The 18492-nt window shown below is 42.1% G+C and overlaps 2 protein-coding genes and 1 non-coding gene across 7 annotated transcripts in view; 2 read left to right on the forward strand and 1 right to left on the reverse strand.

Moving 5' to 3' along the window:
- efcab11 (EF-hand calcium binding domain 11) overlaps window positions 1-13239 on the reverse strand; it is a 53971-nt gene extending 40732 nt beyond the window's left edge. For 2 of the 4 annotated variants that reach the window (XM_060880514.1, XM_060880515.1), the window contains exons 1-5: window positions 13046-13239; window positions 11102-11197; window positions 10836-10884; window positions 6270-6371; window positions 1079-1169 (exon numbers count right to left, since the gene is read on the reverse strand). In XM_060880514.1, coding sequence (XP_060736497.1) covers window positions 1079-1169; window positions 6270-6371; window positions 10836-10884; window positions 11102-11197; window positions 13046-13126 — 419 coding nt within the window. In that variant the 5' untranslated portion in view covers window positions 13127-13239. The remainder of the gene's footprint in view (window positions 1-1078; window positions 1170-6269; window positions 6372-10835; window positions 10885-11101; window positions 11198-13045) is intronic. The other 2 variants (XM_060880516.1, XM_060880518.1) reach the window with 1 other exon arrangement.
- On the forward strand, window positions 11454-11526 carry trnak-uuu (transfer RNA lysine (anticodon UUU)). The gene has a single exon. It is a non-coding gene; the product is annotated as a tRNA-Lys (tRNA).
- A 643-nt stretch (window positions 13240-13882) lies between the features above and the next one.
- tdp1 (tyrosyl-DNA phosphodiesterase 1) overlaps window positions 13883-18492 on the forward strand; it is a 27047-nt gene continuing 22437 nt past the window's right edge. Inside the window, exons 1-7 of one of the 2 annotated variants that reach the window (XM_060880493.1) lie at window positions 13883-14057; window positions 14160-14221; window positions 14673-15280; window positions 15383-15426; window positions 15817-15872; window positions 16139-16235; window positions 17074-17108. In XM_060880493.1, coding sequence (XP_060736476.1) covers window positions 14169-14221; window positions 14673-15280; window positions 15383-15426; window positions 15817-15872; window positions 16139-16235; window positions 17074-17108 — 893 coding nt within the window. In that variant the 5' untranslated portion in view covers window positions 13883-14057; window positions 14160-14168. The remainder of the gene's footprint in view (window positions 14058-14159; window positions 14222-14672; window positions 15281-15382; window positions 15427-15816; window positions 15873-16138; window positions 16236-17073; window positions 17109-18492) is intronic. The other variant, XM_060880495.1, reaches the window with a different exon arrangement.

The raw sequence follows: 18492 nt of genomic DNA on the forward strand, positions 1-18492 counted from the left end.
CAGTGCAGGGGGTGTGGTCTCGGTGTTTGTCAGTCTCAGTGCAGGAGGCGTGGCCTCTGTGTCAGTCTCAGTGCAGGAGGCGTGGCCTCTGTTTCTGTCAGTCTCAGTGCAGGAGGCGTGGCCTCTGTGTCAATCTCAGTGCAAGAGGCGTGGTCTCGGTGTCTGTCAGTCTCAGTGCAGGAGGCGTGGCCTCTGTGTCAGTCAGTCTCAGTGCAGGAGGCGTGGCCTCTGTGTCAGTCTCAGTGCAGGAGGCGTGGCCTCTGTTTCTGTCAGTCTCAGTGCAGGAGGCGTGGTCTCGGTGTCTGTCAGTTTCAGTGCAGGAGGCGTGGCCTCTGTTTCTGTCAGTCTCAGTGCAGGAGGCGTGGCCTGTGTCAGTCTCAGTGCAGGGGGTGTGGTCTCGGTGTCTGTCAATCTCAGTGCAGGAGGCGTGGCCTCGGTTTCTGTCAGTCTCAGTGCAGGAGTCTGTGCTTCTAAAGTAAATAAATCTTTATTTCAGCAGGCATGTCATGTGTGTGTAAGTTTTGTTAAAAGAATCTCACCTCCACCTTATTGTGGTAGGTGTGTGAGTCAGTCTCAATAAAGCAGGTGCAACCTCCCTTAGATCCTGTGAAGGATGAATGTTCGTCTACTCATCAAAGTCATTTTCAAAACACATTGTATTAAAGAGAAACAGCTCTATATCCTGTAATATTGATTTGCTGGCTGCTTTAAATGCCTTTCTCCTAAATGGTATTGTGATCACGTATCATCTCAGCAGGAGAGATCCACACCCTTAAGCTCCACGCTTTGGAAAGAGCAGCTTAGGTTATGAATATAGTGGAAAGAGATCAAGAAATTGATGCAGAAACACTCACAGCAAGACAAGTTAGAATCAAATTCCCTTATAAATACAGTATATATATATATACATATATATATATATAGAGGATAGATGCAGGACACTTAAGCGTGATTTACCCCTATTCACTTTCATTGACAGCGAGCAGTGAGAATGTAAGACAAGGGACAGCGGAAGCATTGAAACAAACACATTACACGCTGAATGAAGCTTTCCCAAAGGAACTGGGCATTTTCTTACCGAAAAGCCTCCAGCACGGTGCGCTCAGGCAGGCGAGGAGCCACACGTGCAAACACACTTCTGAAGTCCTCCAACTTCAGGAATCCACGACCTGCAGGAAGAACAAAAACAAGACTAGTCAAAATCACGCCTTCCTGGGAAGGTTGTTAGTACAAACCCCAGGACAATCTTTAAAGATAACAGTCATTATTAATTATAATATTTAGTGAACTTTTTGACGGAGGCACGGTGGCTTAGTGGTTAGCACGTTCGCCTCACACCTCCAGGGTTGGGGGTTCGATTCCCACCTCCACCTTGTGTGTGTGGAGTTTGCATGTTCTCCCCGTGCCTCGGGGGTTTCCTCTGGGTACTCCGGTTTCCTCCCCCGGTCCAAAGACATGCATGGTAGGTTGATTGGCATCTCTGGAAAATTGTCCGTAGTGTGTGATTGTGTGAGTGAATGAGAGTGTGTGTGTGTGCCCTGTGATGGGTTGGCACTCCGTCCAGGGTGTATCCTGCCTTGATGCCCGATGACGCCTGAGATAGACACAGGCTCCCCGTGACCCGAGGTAGTTCGGATAAGCGGTAGAAAATAAGTGAGTGAGTGAGTGAACTTTTTGGAAACTTTATTAAAATATCTAAGTAGAGAAATTGATGATGTGGACCACCAACATCCAACCGATCAGGACACATCCTTTAATCCCTTATCTATACGCTTGGACTGAATTCCGAATCACTTTCTGTATAAGATGCTTTGGGGGGAAAAAGAACGAATAAACATATAAATGTATATCAGATAAACAGCTGATTTCCAGAATAAATTTGTTTCCCTGTTTCCTGCTCTCCTGCTCTTTGTCTGAGAGAGATGTCGATGGAAAGAGACAGAACTCGGCTCAGACCTCGAGTGTAGAGGAGCTGCTTCCTGAGAGCATTGAGGTTCTGGTGTCTCCAAGCTTGTCATTCTGCCAACGTGAGCTTTGATTCATCGGAAATAGCTCCCCTGAGGAGATTTAGAGTGCTGTTGTCCAGAGTCAGAGCTGAAAGTGGAATATGTTTAGCATGTCTGCTGCACTGATGAGGTATCACAGTGCAGCTCTGAGCTGGGAATCGCAGGGATGAGAGCGAACACGGCTTGGTGACCAACAAACAGTACAGAACTGAGATCAGCAAAAATCACAAGTCACCTCGATTGAGTGAAGGGGAAAACACACACCTGTACACATTGTAGTCTGATAAACGCCACCTATACATGCTCTAAGCATCAGCTAACAGGTGACGGTTTTATTTACACCATTTCTTACAGTGTTAATTAATTAACATTGCACCATTATTGGGGGGCACGGTGGCTTAGTGGTTAGCACGTTCGCCTCACACCTCCACGATTGGGGGTTCGATTCCCGCCTCCGCCTTGTGTGTGTGGAGTTTGCATGTTCTCCCCGTGCCTCGGGGGTTTCCTCCGGGTACTCCGGTTTCCTCCTCCGGTCCAAAGACATGCATGGTAGGTTGATTGGCATCTCTGGAAAATTGTCCGTAGTGTGTGATTGCGTGAGTGAATGAGAGTGTGTGTGTGTGCCCTGCGATGGGTTGGCACTCCGTCCAGGGTGTATCCTGCCTTGATGCCCGATGACGCCTGAGGCACAGACTCCCCATGACCCGAGGTAGTTCGGATAAGCGGTAGAAGATGAATGAATGAATGAATGCACCATTATTTATCCTCTGACAGTAGTGCGTCTTTAAATTACAGGTTTACATTAATTTGCTTGTTGACGTCTTATCGTTCCTTCTATCTTTTTATTTGTGGAGTTTTGTGGGTGTCACTATAAGCTGTCTTAGGAACGAGCAGTCCAGGAAATCAGTACCTAGTGTGTGTTTTTACAGGTAGGATAGAGAGTTGAATGCAATAAGGTGTTTGTGGTCTGCTTTAATGGAGAGGTGGGGCCTGCGTGAGAAAATGACAGGTTTTCTGACGGTGCCAAGCACACTCCATCACCGGGCACGCTGCCACGTCGGCTCAGGATAGAGGCGGCACACTTAAGCGTGCTTTTCCCCTCAATTTGTTCCCATTGAAGACAAGGACGAGGTGACAGAGCTGACGAAGCCTTCAAACACCTCATGCAGCTGCGGCAGGCGAGCTGAAGACAGCGGAGGGCTCGTCGGCCTTGGCGTGCTGTCAGATCCTTCACGCACGGAAAACCCAGACAGAGGTTTTAAGCTTAGTTGGCAGAGGAACAAAGGCAATCTATCCTGGAGCTGAAGGAATTATTGAGACGCTTTGCAGTGATATAAACTTTAAACTAAACGGCTTTTCTGGCAGTTGCTCTAATTCTAATCTCCATTCAATACTTTTTGTTCTGATTAGACAGGAAATGATCATAAAAGTATTTAAGAAGAATAAAACAATCTGAGTTACTGTCTGAGTTACAACCCTGATGTCCAGAAATAATCTATTCCTCTTATACCACAGCAATTACTCTCTCTCTCACTTATTTTCTACCGCTTATCCGAACTACCTCGGGTCACGGGGAGCCTGTGCCTATCTCAGGCGTCATCGGGCATCAAGGCAGGATACACCCTGGACGGAGTGCCAACCCATCACAGGGCACACACACACACACACACTCTCATTCACTCACACAATCACACACTACAGACAATTTTCCAGAGATGCCAATCAACCTACCATGCATGTCTTTGGACCGGGGGAGGAAACTGGAGTACCCGGAGGAAACCCCCGAGGCACGGGGAGAACATGCAAACTCCACACACACAAGGTGGAGGCAGGAATCGAACCCCCAACCCTGGAGGTGTGAGGCGAACGTGCTAACCACTAAGCCACCGTTCCCACCCACCACAGCAATTAATGTTACACTAAATTTTTAGTTAAGATCCTGTTTCTCACATCGCAGCGTGAACAAACTGCCGTTTCTTTAACATCTCACGTGTGACCAAGCAATGTATAAAATATAAAAATATATCCATCGTCCTATAATAGTGGGTTCACTGTTGTTGTTGTTCGACAGCAACAACTCACTTTTTTGCAGAGCTAAATTTAGTTGCTGATAAAAAGTTGCTAAAAGTCTAATTTCCAAAGTTCAACGCAGACTCTTAATCTCTGTACTTAAATGAGCTAATTTTCAGATCGCTAATAATTCAAAGAAAGGATGAATGAACTCCTGCGAAGTAATTTGGCCCCTCAGATGAATTTGATGGTTCACTAGCAATCTCATTTCAAATCAACACCCGCCTCAAAACAAGCTTCAGTACCTGTTGATAGTCAGTTTTCTTTTTATAGATTTAAAGGTACAGTCAGTCGCTGTGGTTGAAGTCAATGTTCTGATGCTTGGATGGTTCTCTGAAGGTTCTGAAATGAGCATGTGTTTTATTGCTGGACTTTGTGAAGGATGTCGTCGAGTTTAAGAGAAATGTCCGGACCGATCCAGCCTTTAACGTTAAGGAAAGTGTCGTATGAATTGATAAGCTATAACAAGTGCAGGAAATTTCAAAGTTAGTCTAAAGACAGAGAGAAGAAAGATGTTCCAGAGGATGGAGCAAAGACCAAGCAAAAACAATGTGATCCTCCTTAACGATGGTCAGCCAGGTTCACGCAAAACATCCCCAGACCGTCCAGATTCAATCACTCTCACTTTCCTTTCTCCATCCTACTCGCTGGGATTAATTCAGCAACACAATTTAATTAGTTAATTATATGTTTTTATGCTGCAGTTTGGAAAACCCAACAAACGCTTCCAAGGAGGTGGAGACGATCCGGTGAGACTGCACGAGCTATTTCACCCTCCTGTCCTCCACAACTCCTTCATTCCAAAGGCTATTAATTTCAGATAATGACTTCATTTAGAGAGCAAAAAAAAAAAAAAGTACTTTGAGAACGCAGATAAAATAAACAAAGAAATGCGGTGTTTTAAAAAAAGGCCTGAGTAGAAAAAGAGGAGCTATTTAAAGATGTTAACAATGCTAGCTAATTCAGGAGCTAACTGCGCTTGAAGACCCGTACGAGACTGACGAACGAAGAAAAAAATTAAAAGTTCGCTTTTGTAAAATGTAAAACTCGGTGTGCTGTAATTAAACTGCGAGGAGCAGATCGACAGACGGTTCGAGGAAGTGAGAGCCGCAGAAAAAAATACTAATTTACTATACTAATAAATATATATTTAATTTACTATACTAATAAATATATATATATATATTAAAGTGCACCCATTAAATAAACTGTCGCAATTTATTTTTGCTCAAACAAGCAAAAAAAATGTAGCTATGTTATTTTTGCCTGCAAAACAAGCCAGAAATCTGCAAGTAGTGTTAGCTTGTTATCTTGCTAGCGTTGCTAGCGTTAGCAAGCTAACAGGCTAGCAAGCTAACAAGCTAATACAAAACGAGCCAGAAATCTGCAAGTAGTGTTTTTTTGTCTTTTGCAGGCAAAACAAGTCAGAAATCTGCAAGTAGTATTAGCTTGTTAGCTTGCTAGCCTGTTAGCTTGCTAGCCTGTTAGTTTACTGACGCAGACGGTTCGAGGAAGTGAGAGCCATAGAAACACAGACTGTGTAGGGGAAAAAATACTAATTTGAAATATATATATATATATATATATATATATATATATATATATATATATATATATATATATATATATATATTAAAGTGCACCCATTAAATAAACTGTCGCAATTTATTTTTGCTCATAGCTCATAGCTATGTTGTTTTTGCCTGCAAAACAAGCCAGAAATCTGCAAGTAGTGTTAGCTTGTTAGCTTGCTAGCTAGCAGGCTTTGTTTTGATTTCTGGCTTTGTTTAGCTTGTTAGCTTGCTAGCCTGTTAGCTTGCTAGCCTGTTAGCTTGCTAACGCAGACGGTTCGAGGAAGTGAGAGCCGTAGAAACACAGACTGTGTAGACTGGTGAACGTTCCACATCGCTAAACTATAAAGCCGTCGTTAGGACATCACAGTAGGACATGCTGTATGTAATGAACAGAAAATGAAATCGTTCGCAAACTGCTGCAGTATAAGAGGAATAAACACTTCAGAAACAAATGTCTTGTGCCAGCGTCCCCTTCGCTTAGACTTTCATTAAAAAGTTTTTTAATGTCTTAAAGCAGGCAAACGTTCACGCTGTTTCCAGCTGCGCTGCTGGTGAGGTTCCTTTAACCGACACGGAGGACGGAGCGAGAGATTCTGAGAGACATGGAGCAGGAACGTACAGTGTAGATCAAATGCGCTGAAGATCTGTCTCGTCTTCTCGTATGGATCCCCTGCTGGTAACTTCCTCCTCATGAGAGACACAAAGTGCTCTAAAGGGACCCCTTTGAGAAAGAGAGAGAGAGAGAGAGAGAGAGAGAGAGAGAGAAGCCAGGTTTATTACAGAGCTCTCCTCAAAAGTGCCTGTACTTCCTTTACATGGCAGTCATCTGAAGGCACTGTGTTTAAAGGAGTAATACGTCTCCCTCTTGCCTGCAGGGTAGTCATTTTTCTCTGAGTGCTGTTATTGAGATGAAAAAGCCTGACTGCGAGGCTCTAGACAGCGTTTTTCGGGAAACACCGAGTGTACGCTGGGTTTCGCTGAGCTCTTCAGGGTGGGCTGCCTTGACAGCGGCACATACGAGACCAGAGACGGTTTGGGACGAGGAGCGATTAATTAACAGATACGAGTCTAGACGTATCATGATTCATGAATTAAAAAAAAAATAATAATAATAATGTTATAAAAATATAATGACATTAATTAACATGACAAAAAAAACGCTTTCTACCTGGAAGCTGAATGATAAAACTGAATATTGAGTGGAAACAAAAGTAAGCATCTGCGAGAGATGTGTAAGGATTATTCTAATGACTGATAAAAGCCCATCCTTTCCTGGCCTGCGCTGCTTCTGACGCTGAGAGAATTAGGGCAGCCGTAGCCTCGGGAGGTTTGAAGGACATCACAGAGGGAGGTGGATATCGCTCCTCTAATCATGTAGATTTCTAATGCAGGAATATTTCGGGAAATAACGAGCTGTTTTATTTAAATAGTAGTGTGTCTATTCGAGACGAGCTCTCAGACGATGTTTTTTTTACTAGTGTTTCAGCAAAACAGAGAAATTTTTGAAAGAGAGAAATCTGTGTGGGCTTCTTTAAACATCCATCTCACCCTTTCTTTCTTTCTCTCTTTCATACAGTGCTGATGGAGGGCTGAGTGCCATTCCCTCAGATACAGAGCTCATCCGTCACATGGAGGTGTCATCTGGGTGGTCTGAGCTCTTCTCCTTTTACCTTTCACATAACTCCTCTCCTCTCCTCTCCTCTCCTCTTTCCCCCCCTTCTACCCTCCCCAGCGCAATCCCTCTATTCTCCTCTGCAGCGTGACTCAACAGCCAGCCTGTCACTTCACATACATAGGAGACATGATAAATGACGTACGATGTGGTCTGTAAAATTGGACGCTGACGTGATTGCGGTTTCGTTCTCTCTGTAGTCCGGCATGTTGGATTTGAAATGAAACCGTGGCTTTGAGGTTAAAGTGCAGGATGTCGTCTTTCCTTTAATGGTGCGTACGACTGCACTGGTTAAACCTCACTCTGACCTTCTGTTAAAGAAACAGTTATAAAAAAAATCACAAAGGAAAAAAATCAAACGTACACAAAGCGAGTGTTCGGTTTCTTTAAGCTTACACGCACGAAGCTCTCGCACGCAAAGCTTTTTCTGTAAATCTCTGCCTCAAACCACGCCCACTTTTTGTCCACACTTATAGGTTTTAGGACATTCAGGACTTCCTGTCCTTTGTGTCCATACTGAATAACCAGAAACACTTCTACCACCAGAGATGGCCAACAGAATCTTTATTGATGTGCAATACGACAACATGACATTGTGCATCCTTCCATGTTTAAAGCACAATTTCACTTAATCACGGGTTTACGTATATGATGTCCATGCTCTAATACCTTATCGTTTCTCTAGCACACCCTGATGTGGTGACGTGTTCAGTATCGTCTTCGGTAAAACCGCTACATCCTTCTGACCAATCAGATGTGAGAATTCACTCAGTGGCACTGAGTTTTCCTTCATAAGTAGCCACTTGTCTCTGTTAGAGGTTCACACCCGGGTGCCACAGACCTCCGTTACACGTTAACGACGTCAGCTGATCCACTGCAGCGTACGGTGCAGTGCCACGGACGTCTCTGCTCGTTCTTATTCAGCATCCGTCCTCGTCCCTGCGCTTCAGCCGTGCAGGTTAGCTGCCAGAGCGTAAACATTATTTTATGGATGTCGCTGATGCCGTTGATGAGTCTGGAATATAAATGAGATGAGTGTTGTTTTTTTTTTTTCTTACAGATCTCTCAGTGCTACATATGTAGAGCTTTTGATCTAATCAGCTGCGGTGTTTCTTTAAAGCTGTGCGGTTGTTGAGTCTGCGTCTTCGTCCCTCAGCAGGCGGACGGCTGTTTAAACAAAAGCCGCGTTAAATAACTCCGTCTGCGAAATAAAGCCGATGTTTGAAGGAGTGTATTTTTTCCGGCGGGAATTTAAAGGCAAAATATTTGAGTGGGATTTGGAAGCTAAGTGTCTTAAAGTCTGATGAAAGTTTTAGTATGATGGAATTCAATGGATAAAGAAACTACTGAGCAGATATTGTTCAGTTACTGGTAAAAATCTTGGCGGTGTTTGTTCTTGTAAACACTACGTTAATCACTTACTACGCTTTATAATACGGAGACTTTCGTTTCTAAAGTCTGAGTAGTTCAGCAACCTTTATTGTGCCCGGGTTTAAGGCAATAAATCTTTTACGCTTGTGCCTAGTGGACACTACATAACGTTCCTTGAACCCAGGGGCGGTTCTAGAGGCGGGGACACAGGGGTCCTGGCCCCTGCTGAAATCTGATTGGCCCCTGATTGGCCCCCGTTCCATCAATCGTCGATGAGAAGAGCAACAGGAGAATTGTTCACAACGATCACAGATGCAATTCCACCCCCAAACAATTGGCGGCACTCGAACGTTTGAAAAAGGAACGACTGCCGAAATGTATTTGCACCGTACTGAATAAATTATTTTGTGTGCTTGAATGTACCCTGTACTTGGCCCCTGAATGTAACATGTGGCCCCTTAATGGCCCCTGTTACAGAAAAATCCTACAACCGCCGCTGCTTGAAACCCAGGTCCATATGAGAGCTTTTTATCCTGTCTTTCTACAAGAGGAAATATGGAGAAAGGATCGGATGGGGCAGATAATCTCGTCCAATAGTCACAGAGGTGTCGCGCTACAAAATTCAGCACGGAGAAGATCAATCATTCTCGAAAACATTGAGGCATAAAAGATCTGTCCATGAAATGCCTTCAGATTTTCCTGCTATGTTGCTTAGCAACCAAAGCTTACTGTTAAGAGACTGTGTGCCGGAAGAACGCCGTTTGTTTTTTTTGTTTTTTTTTTGCTAATAATCACTAATAATACATTCAACTCTGTAACAAGCTCCAGATTTATTGGTGAGAAGCGCGACGGAGAGATTGTTTCTATCTGCTGCTATAACGTAAGTGATAAAGGAAATGAGTTTTTTTAGATGTTTCACGTTAAGTAAATTAAAAACTGCTGAATGTTGACAAAGTGCTGTGGCTGAAGAGAACGAAGAGACTTTGTTCATCACCACTTTATGGTTATGACTCTGCTCTTTGTGCTCCACTCCATCACACCACCGTGGCGCTCGGTCATTTCCTGCTTCATCTCCTTATTATCCATCTCATGGTGAAAAGTGAACTGTATCTCAAACCAGCAATGACACTGAGGTGTTTAAAATCACGACGACGACGAGGACGACGACAACCAGACAGCTTTATTAAAAAAAAAAAAAAAAAAAAAAAAAAACTTCAGTGCCTTTCGCACACCATTGTCTACTCCATCTAGAGAAAGAGAAAGTGAGATAAAGGAACGGAGTGAGTGGGCTAGTCAGAGACGGCGTTGTAGCACGGCTCAAGCGCCTCTATTCAAGCGGCCTCTATTCTCTCAGAAAGTCTGCCGGAGGGAACCTGCTGCTCGGTCTCGCCAATCCTTCCCCATTACGACCAGAAACCCACTCCTTCCTGCCTTCCTGCCATCACTAATTTAGTAATCACATGAAATTCAGAAGAGGGGCAATTTAATACGCTGCTTGCTCTGAGCAAGATTTAACGCTGGAGTATTTCATCACTGCGAGCAAGCCACTTTAACTAATTTATCTTGTGCTTTCCTGTGGGGCAGTATACAAAAGCAATTTGCTCGTGGCGTAAAACAAGAGACAAATTGCTTACTAATCTAGGTCTTCAACCGTTTAATGTCTCGCCTTAAAAACCGGCTTGCCAACCCTCTTTTCTTCGGCGTTGCTGTCTGTCAAATGGCATGTTTCACGCCAAAATTATTTCGTGCCATTTTTTTTGTGAGGGGTCCTTTCATTCGTGGCAACGTGTAAAAAAGGATTACACAAAATCAAATCAAGCTTTCATTTCCCTTAAGTGGTATGCATAAAGCGTGGTTTCCTCTGTCAAAATCAGGAGAAAATTTCACGTATCATGCCCAGGGCTTGGCTGGAGATGAGTCACCTTAGTGAGTCGAGACATTATGATGAAAACGGTAATGGACGTGCTCTTCGGGAGACGCCTGAGACCACTGAAACACACCGCACGTCTGGGTCAAAACCAGCAAAACAAATAAGGAGTCGAAATATTCACACTTTTACTTTTTTTTATTCGAACCCCTGTAGAGGTCCGAAACGCACTCACGCTACACCTGTAATCAGACGTGACCTGCTCATCATCATACCTGGGCAGTTTGGCTCCACACCAGCCTCCATCATCATACTGGTTTCTGACTAATTAAGAGAGAGAGAGAGAGAGAGAGAGAGAGAGAGAGAGAGAGAGAGAGAGAAATCAAAAAGAATATCTAGTTTCTGCCAGTGATTTACATGTAAGATTCCATGCAAATCCATGAAAGATTAACACAATGGTTTGATCATTAAAACAAAAAAGTGCTGTGTCAAATTGTAATCCAGCGCAATGTCTCCATCTAGCGGTTGCACTAGGAATTACCTTTGAAGGTTTATATCCGAATAGCATAACAACTGCCACCTTAAGATCCTCTCTGGACAAGTAGCCCTTCTTTTCTACATCACACTGTTCAAAAACCTAAACACAAAGGCAAAAAAAAAACATTTAAAAGTATTAAACATGCCCCCAAATAAAAGCATAACAGAAAAATAAACTTTCTTTGTCGTATTTTGATATAATAAAGGGACAAGAATGAATTAAACCCATCTAAAATGTATAAAAGCGTATTTTCAGTTTTCATGAAACGTGTTACTAATAACGTGTAAATAATTTCCACGTTACTAATAACATGTGTAAATAATTTCTGCGCCCTGTGGTGGACACAAAGCCGTGAGCCCGGATAGCTCAGTCGGTAGAGCATCAGACTTTTAATCTGAGGGTCCAGGGTTCAAGTCCCTGTTCGGGCGGAAATACACTTTTTATTTTTATTTCTAAACTGAAATCAAAACGTCGGAAATATAAGACGTTATATTACTACAGACACTACAGACACCACAGACACCACAGACACCTCAGACACCACAGACACCACAGACACCTCAGACACCACAGACACCTCAGACACCGCAGACACCGCAGACACCACAGACACCACAGACACCACAGACACCACAGACACCACAGACACCTCAGACACCTCAGACACCACAGACACCTCAGACACCACAGACACTACAGACACCACAGACACCACAGACACTACAGACACCACAGACACTACAGACACCACAGACACTACAGACACCTCAGACACCACAGACACTACAGACACCACAGACACCACAGACACTACAGACACCACAGACACTACAGACACCTCAGACACCACAGACACCGCAGACACTACAGACACCACAGACACCACAGACACTACAGACACTACAGACACCACAGACACCACAGACACTACAGATAAACCCAGATGTAACAGATGTGTCAGTTTTAAATATTTACTTTATGGACTTTATGAATGTTGACAATTTAATACGTATTAAAACAGAGATGCTTGAACATAGAGAATTGTGTAGAACAAGCTAGTAAACAATATCTAGTTAACACAGTTAGTTATCTGGGTTAACTAGGTACACACAGTAAGTTATCTATTTAACTCAGTTATCTACTTAACACAGTTAGTTATGTAGGTTAACACAGTTAGTTATGTAGGTTAACACAGTAAATTATCTACTTAACACAGTTAGTTATCTAGGTTATCTATTTAACACAGTTAGTTATCTATTTAACACAGTTAGTTTATGTAGGTTAACACAGTTAGTTTATGTATGTTAACAGTTAGTTATCTAGGTTATCTAGTTAACACAGTAAGTTATCTAGGTTATCTAGTTAACAGTTAGTTATCTAGGTTATCTATTTAACACAGTTAGTTATCTATTTAACACAGTTTATGTAGGTTAACACAGTAAGTTATCTACTTAACACAGTTAGTTATCTAGGTTACCCACTTAACACAGTTAGTTATCTAGGTTATCTATTTAACACAGTTAGTTATCTAGGTTATCTATTTAACACCGTTAGTTTATGTAGGTTAACACAGTAAGTTATCTACTTAACACAGTTAGTTATCTAGGTTATCTACTTAACACAGTTAGTTATCTAGGTTATCTAGTTAACACAGTACGTTATCTAGGTTATCTAGTTAACACAGTACGTTATCTAGGTTATCTAGTTAACACAGTTAGTTATCTAGGTTATCTAGTTAACACAGTTAGTTATCTAGGTTATCTAGTTAACACAGTTAGTTATCTAGGTTATCTAGTTAACACAGTTAGTTATCTAGTTAACACAGTTAGTTATCTAGGTTATCTAGTTAACACAGTTAGTTATCTAGGTACCTTACTTATATTTCAGAAGCTAATACACTTTGCCTGTTTGTAAGCAGCAGTTTATCTTAGCTGTAGACAATCTTACCGAAACAAACCTCTTCCTGTCACCTGCTGTCACTTTTCTATCCCTATTCCTACTAAATGCAGCGCCGCTACAAAGAGACATTACTTCCTACGCTACAAGCTACAAGCTACATGCTAGCTGTCTGTTTATACGCTAGGCTTTAACGGTTTCCATGGTAATGCGTAGCTGCGCACGAGCGCCTCCAACTGGCACGGCTCGCGCCTAAATGTAATATATTACCCTGCTGCACTACAGTGGTGCACTATCTAGGGTGTAAACATTACGTCATACACTTTACAGCCAATCAAACGTCGGATTACATTTATCCAGATTCAGCGTCTTTACAAAAAAAGACAAACAATGTAGTCCTGTGAGACCATTTTATAAAACCCTTCAAACATCGTTTAATTATCTTAATTAATATTAAAGCTGCTAACGCGACATTTTAAACTCCAAAGGACACCGAATCTACATTACATTTACACTCACTGCATTAGTGCACTACATAGCGTGTAAAACCACACACACTAGACCACTACGTAGGGCACTAGGTTTGTACCCAGGAGCCGATTGGGATCGAGCCTGTATAGCAAAGTACGTCAGTTTATATGAAGTGAAGTTTGCTACAAAGACGTTATATCACACACAAGATAATAAAAGTCGGATTACAATCAGGTTTATATAAATTATTTGTTTTATTTACAAATATCAGATTTGCATCCAGGTGAGTTTGTGTTCATTTATCACGCTTTATCTATTATAGATTATTATTATTATTATTATTATTATTATTATTATTATTATTATTATTATTATTGGAGGCTTTTATTTTGATGGGGGTTATTTCGCGGTATTCACAGTGCATTCATTGATGTTTTCTACAACGTGCACTGGACATTAAATTAGAAGAAAATGATGCAAAATGATTAATTTCAGATTTCTACTTCATGAACTATTAGATATATATATTGTGCATTATCTGTTCTTTTTTTCCCCATTGATCTTGTTCTAACAGTTAATCTGCACCACCAGAGTAAGTTACAAAAATAATGTTGTTTATTTTAACGTTAAAGTTTATAAAACTCTTTAAGTACAGAACTGATGCTGTGGAACTGAAAGGCTTTTTGTGTCACAGACAGATAACATGAACAACGTGTTGTACTCCAATGAGTCGACTCTTCTATTTGGTTCTTTTAGGTAATTGACCGGGACTCGATTCCACGGTTGTTGTTTTTTGTTGTTGTTCTTTTATGGAAATTAAGACAAAAAGTCTTTTTGGTCACACACACACACACACACACACACACACACACACACAACCGTAAGAAATAAGAAACCAGTAGAACGTATCAACATCTGAGTCGTTTAGAGTCGGTTCAGGTTAAACGCTCGACTCTTGTGTGTGACTGAATCAACATGATTTACACAGTCAGTACATTCTATTTGAATGAAAGTGTATGAATAGATGAATGAATATTTTTACTGCTAAACCATTTAAACCTTCATCTAAGGGATGTGCTCCTGTAAGTGTGTTATTAACATCTGTAGTGTAATAACCTTCAAATAATAATAATAACATCTATTAAAGGTTAGAGCACTTTGTTAGTCAAAATGTATTAAATGACTTCTTGCTTCCACTGTGGAACAGAATGGAGAGCCAACACGGCAAGTGGACGCTGTCTGACAGTGAGGATGATGATGATAATGTCATACCACCAACACCACCGAAAAACATACAGGAACCCATAAAGAACATTAAGCCTGATCCAGAGCCCAAAGCCAGCCCAGTTAGTACAGTGTTAAAGCCCAAATCTGAGCCAAGGAAAAAAAACAACGTGAAGCTTGAGACTGAAAAAACGTCTGTCCCTGCAATGGGCTCTGAGGCTCGACAAGCCTCACGCCTCCATCAGAGTAATCCGGTTAAATACGACAGCAGTCCTTCTGCAGCACCGAAGAGAAAGAGAGAGACAGATGAGGGAGGTTGGAACCTCTCCAGCAGTGATGATGATGACAACAGAGCTTCCTCATCAGCCCCTAAAAACAAACCCAAACCCAAACGACAAGGCTCAAGTCCTCCGAGGAAGAAGCCCGAGAGAAGTCGGCCCCCGAGTCCACATGGTGAAAATTATTACAAAGAGGAACCCAGTGATTTCTTTGAGGCAAACTTAAACACCACGAACGATACGTACCGCTTTTATTTAAACAAAGTCACAGGGATAGAAAAGAAGTACAACACCGGAGCCTTGCACATTAAAGGTGAACACACAAATACTATATATCACTTTCGTTTTATGTGTATTTAAGCTGTGCTTGGTTACATTTATTGATTTATTGATTTTTTTCTACCTGCTTCAATAGAAATACTTTCCCCCATGTTTGGCACACTAAAGGAATCCGTCCAGGTACGTGTCTGTTTGTATGTCGCTCACACTGTTGTGTGTTAAAGACTGGAGATGAAATGCACATCACTTTAACCTCTGGTGTTTTATCAAACTATAAGTGGTAACCTAGGCAACAAGTAGGTTAAATCTCTGAATCCTGAAATTTATATCTAAAGCTACACCTTGTTAATGTCAAACAAACATCTCCTTAGAGGAAACTTCACATCAACAATTACACGTATGTTACACACATAAAGTTATAATATAATATCATTCACATATAAATTAACATCCTCATGAGTGAAAAGAAGACTCAGCAATGATCACTTTACACACACACACACGCACACACACACATTGTCACAGTCCCATCTGAAACTTTTATAGATTTTTTTTTTTCTGTCCTTTCAGTTTAACTACTGCTTTGATATTCCATGGATGGTGCAACAATATCCTCCTGAGTTCAGGTAAGTGTGAACTTTACACACTGTTCACCAGGTAGGATTTAAAAACAGATTAATGCCGTTTATTAACGCTCATCCTAATGCCTAATGGGATTTAGACAGAATCTAAAAGAGCTTTAGTCGTGTTAATTATGACCATTTTTGGCTCCTTAATTACCAAAATGAATACGACTAACATTTGAATTTGTGGTTTGTGGCACTTTAATTAAGGTAAAGTCTTTAATTAAGGTCAATTTTGATATCTCACAGATATATTTGCTCTGTTTTAGGAATAATCCCGTAACGATCGTGCATGGAGAGAAGCGAGAGTCGAAGGCTCGTCTCATGCAGCAGGCTCAGCCCTACAGCCACATCCGATTCTGTCAGGTTCGGCTTCTTAAAACTCTTTAACACTGATACAGTTTTCTCTCCACTCATTACAGGTGTATTTTAAAATGGTTTAGAAAAGTCCACTCTACTGGGTTTAATTGTTTTCTAATAAATCATTGTCCAGTTTAATGGGTATGAATAAATAATAATAATAATAATAATAATAATAATATCCCACCTCCGCCTTGTGTGTGTGGAGTTTGCATGTTCTCCCCGTGCCTCGGGGGTTTCCTCCGGGTACTCTGGTTTCCTCCCCCGGTCCAAAGACATGCATGGTAGGTTGATTGGCATCTCTGGAAAATTGCCCCTAGAGTGTGTGTGTGTGTGTGTGTGTGTGTGTGTGTGTGTGTGTGCCCTGCGATGGGTTGGCACTCCGTCCAGGGTGTATCCTGCCTTGATGCCCGATGACGCCTGAGATCACGCCTCCCTGTGACCCGAGGTAGTTCGGATAAGCGGTAGAAGATGATGATGAATAATAATAATAATAATAATAGATCGGATATCAGAGAAAACATATCGTAAATCGGATCCCGTCAGACACGGTCAAGACCGGTATTGGATTTTGAGCGTAAAGCCATCGTGATGTTCTTTAGAACGCAGAGAATTTGGGGAGCAAACATCTTTCTCCAGCTGAGCTGCGATGATCCCGTCGATCCTGGGGATTAACAGTAGCTGAACAGAGTGCTGATGGTGGGCTATAGACCGCTTCAGGAGATCAGGAAGATACACAGCAGCTCGAAGTGTTCAGAGCTTTTAAAGCATTAAACTGAATGGAGCTGGAGTGGAGTAATACAGGTGGTGTGTGTAATGTTAACTTGTGTTGGTTTATACACAGGCCAAGCTGGATATTGCCTTCGGGACTCATCACACGTAAGTCTCTCTCTCTCTCTCTCTCTCTCTCTCTCTCTCTCTCTCTCTCTCTCTCTCTCTCTCTCTCTCTCTCTCTCTCTCTCTCTCTCTCTCTCTCTCTACCTCTCTCTCTCTCTCTCTCTCTCTCTCTCTCTCTCTCTCTCTCTCTCTCTCTCTCTCTCTCTCTCTATCTCTACCTCTCTCTCTCTCTCTCTCTCTCTATCTATCTCTACCTCTCTCTACCTCTCTCTCTCTCTCTCTCTCTCTCTCCCAATACCTTCAATAGGTTTATTTAAAGTTTGAATAAGTTCTTCAGCAAACATCAGTTCTTTTGACTAATTTGATTTAATTCACTGTTCACTTTCTATTTACAAAGAACAAATCGATTGCCACCTGCACCGAGTAACAGCACCGAGTAACAGGTGGTGATTATTTATACACACCCGTAAGTGCATCGTTATTAACGACGGTAATTATTTCCTCCGGTGTGATCGTTCTCTGCACAACCGAGTGCGTTTTATTTCCGCCTCCAGATTTTATTCTGTTTGCAGAGCTTAAAAAAAGAAAGCACAAGGTCCGAATATCAGATAAATCACGGCTCAAACGTGTATCTGTTAACGTGACGTTTCCTTTTTCTGTTCAGCGTATTTAAATGCAGATTACAGACACAGACACTTTGTTGCTATGGTTTGATTCTAAATTTAGATGGAAATGCACAAGAGCACATAGCAGATAGATCACGTGTTTCAGTGTAAAGTGTAAACACAAGAGATGGATGATTACAATGAAAATATGCCTTACTGCACATTCAGATCAAAGACGTGTGTCATTCTCACACACACACACACACCTACACACGCATACACTCACTCACACACACACTCGCACACACACACACACCTACTCACACTCACACACACACTCACACACACACACACTCACACACCTACACACACACTCGCACACACACCTACACACACACACTCACACACACACACACTCACACACACACCTACACACACACACACACACCTACACACACACACACACCTACACCTACACACACCTACACACACACTCACATACACACGCACACTCACACACACACTCACTCGCACACACACACACACCTACACACACACACACACACACACACACCTACATACACACACACTCACATACATACACACACATTCATTCTCACATACACATACACACGCACACTCACACACACACACATTCATTATCACACACCTACACACACCTACACACACACTCACACACCTACACACACATACACACACCTACATACACACACACTCACATACATACACACACATTCATTCTCACATACACATACACACGCACACTCACACACACACACATTCATTCTCACATACACACA

This window comes from Tachysurus vachellii, chromosome 10, assembly GCF_030014155.1.
Source record: "Tachysurus vachellii isolate PV-2020 chromosome 10, HZAU_Pvac_v1, whole genome shotgun sequence".
Lineage (NCBI taxonomy): Eukaryota > Metazoa > Chordata > Actinopteri > Siluriformes > Bagridae > Tachysurus > Tachysurus vachellii.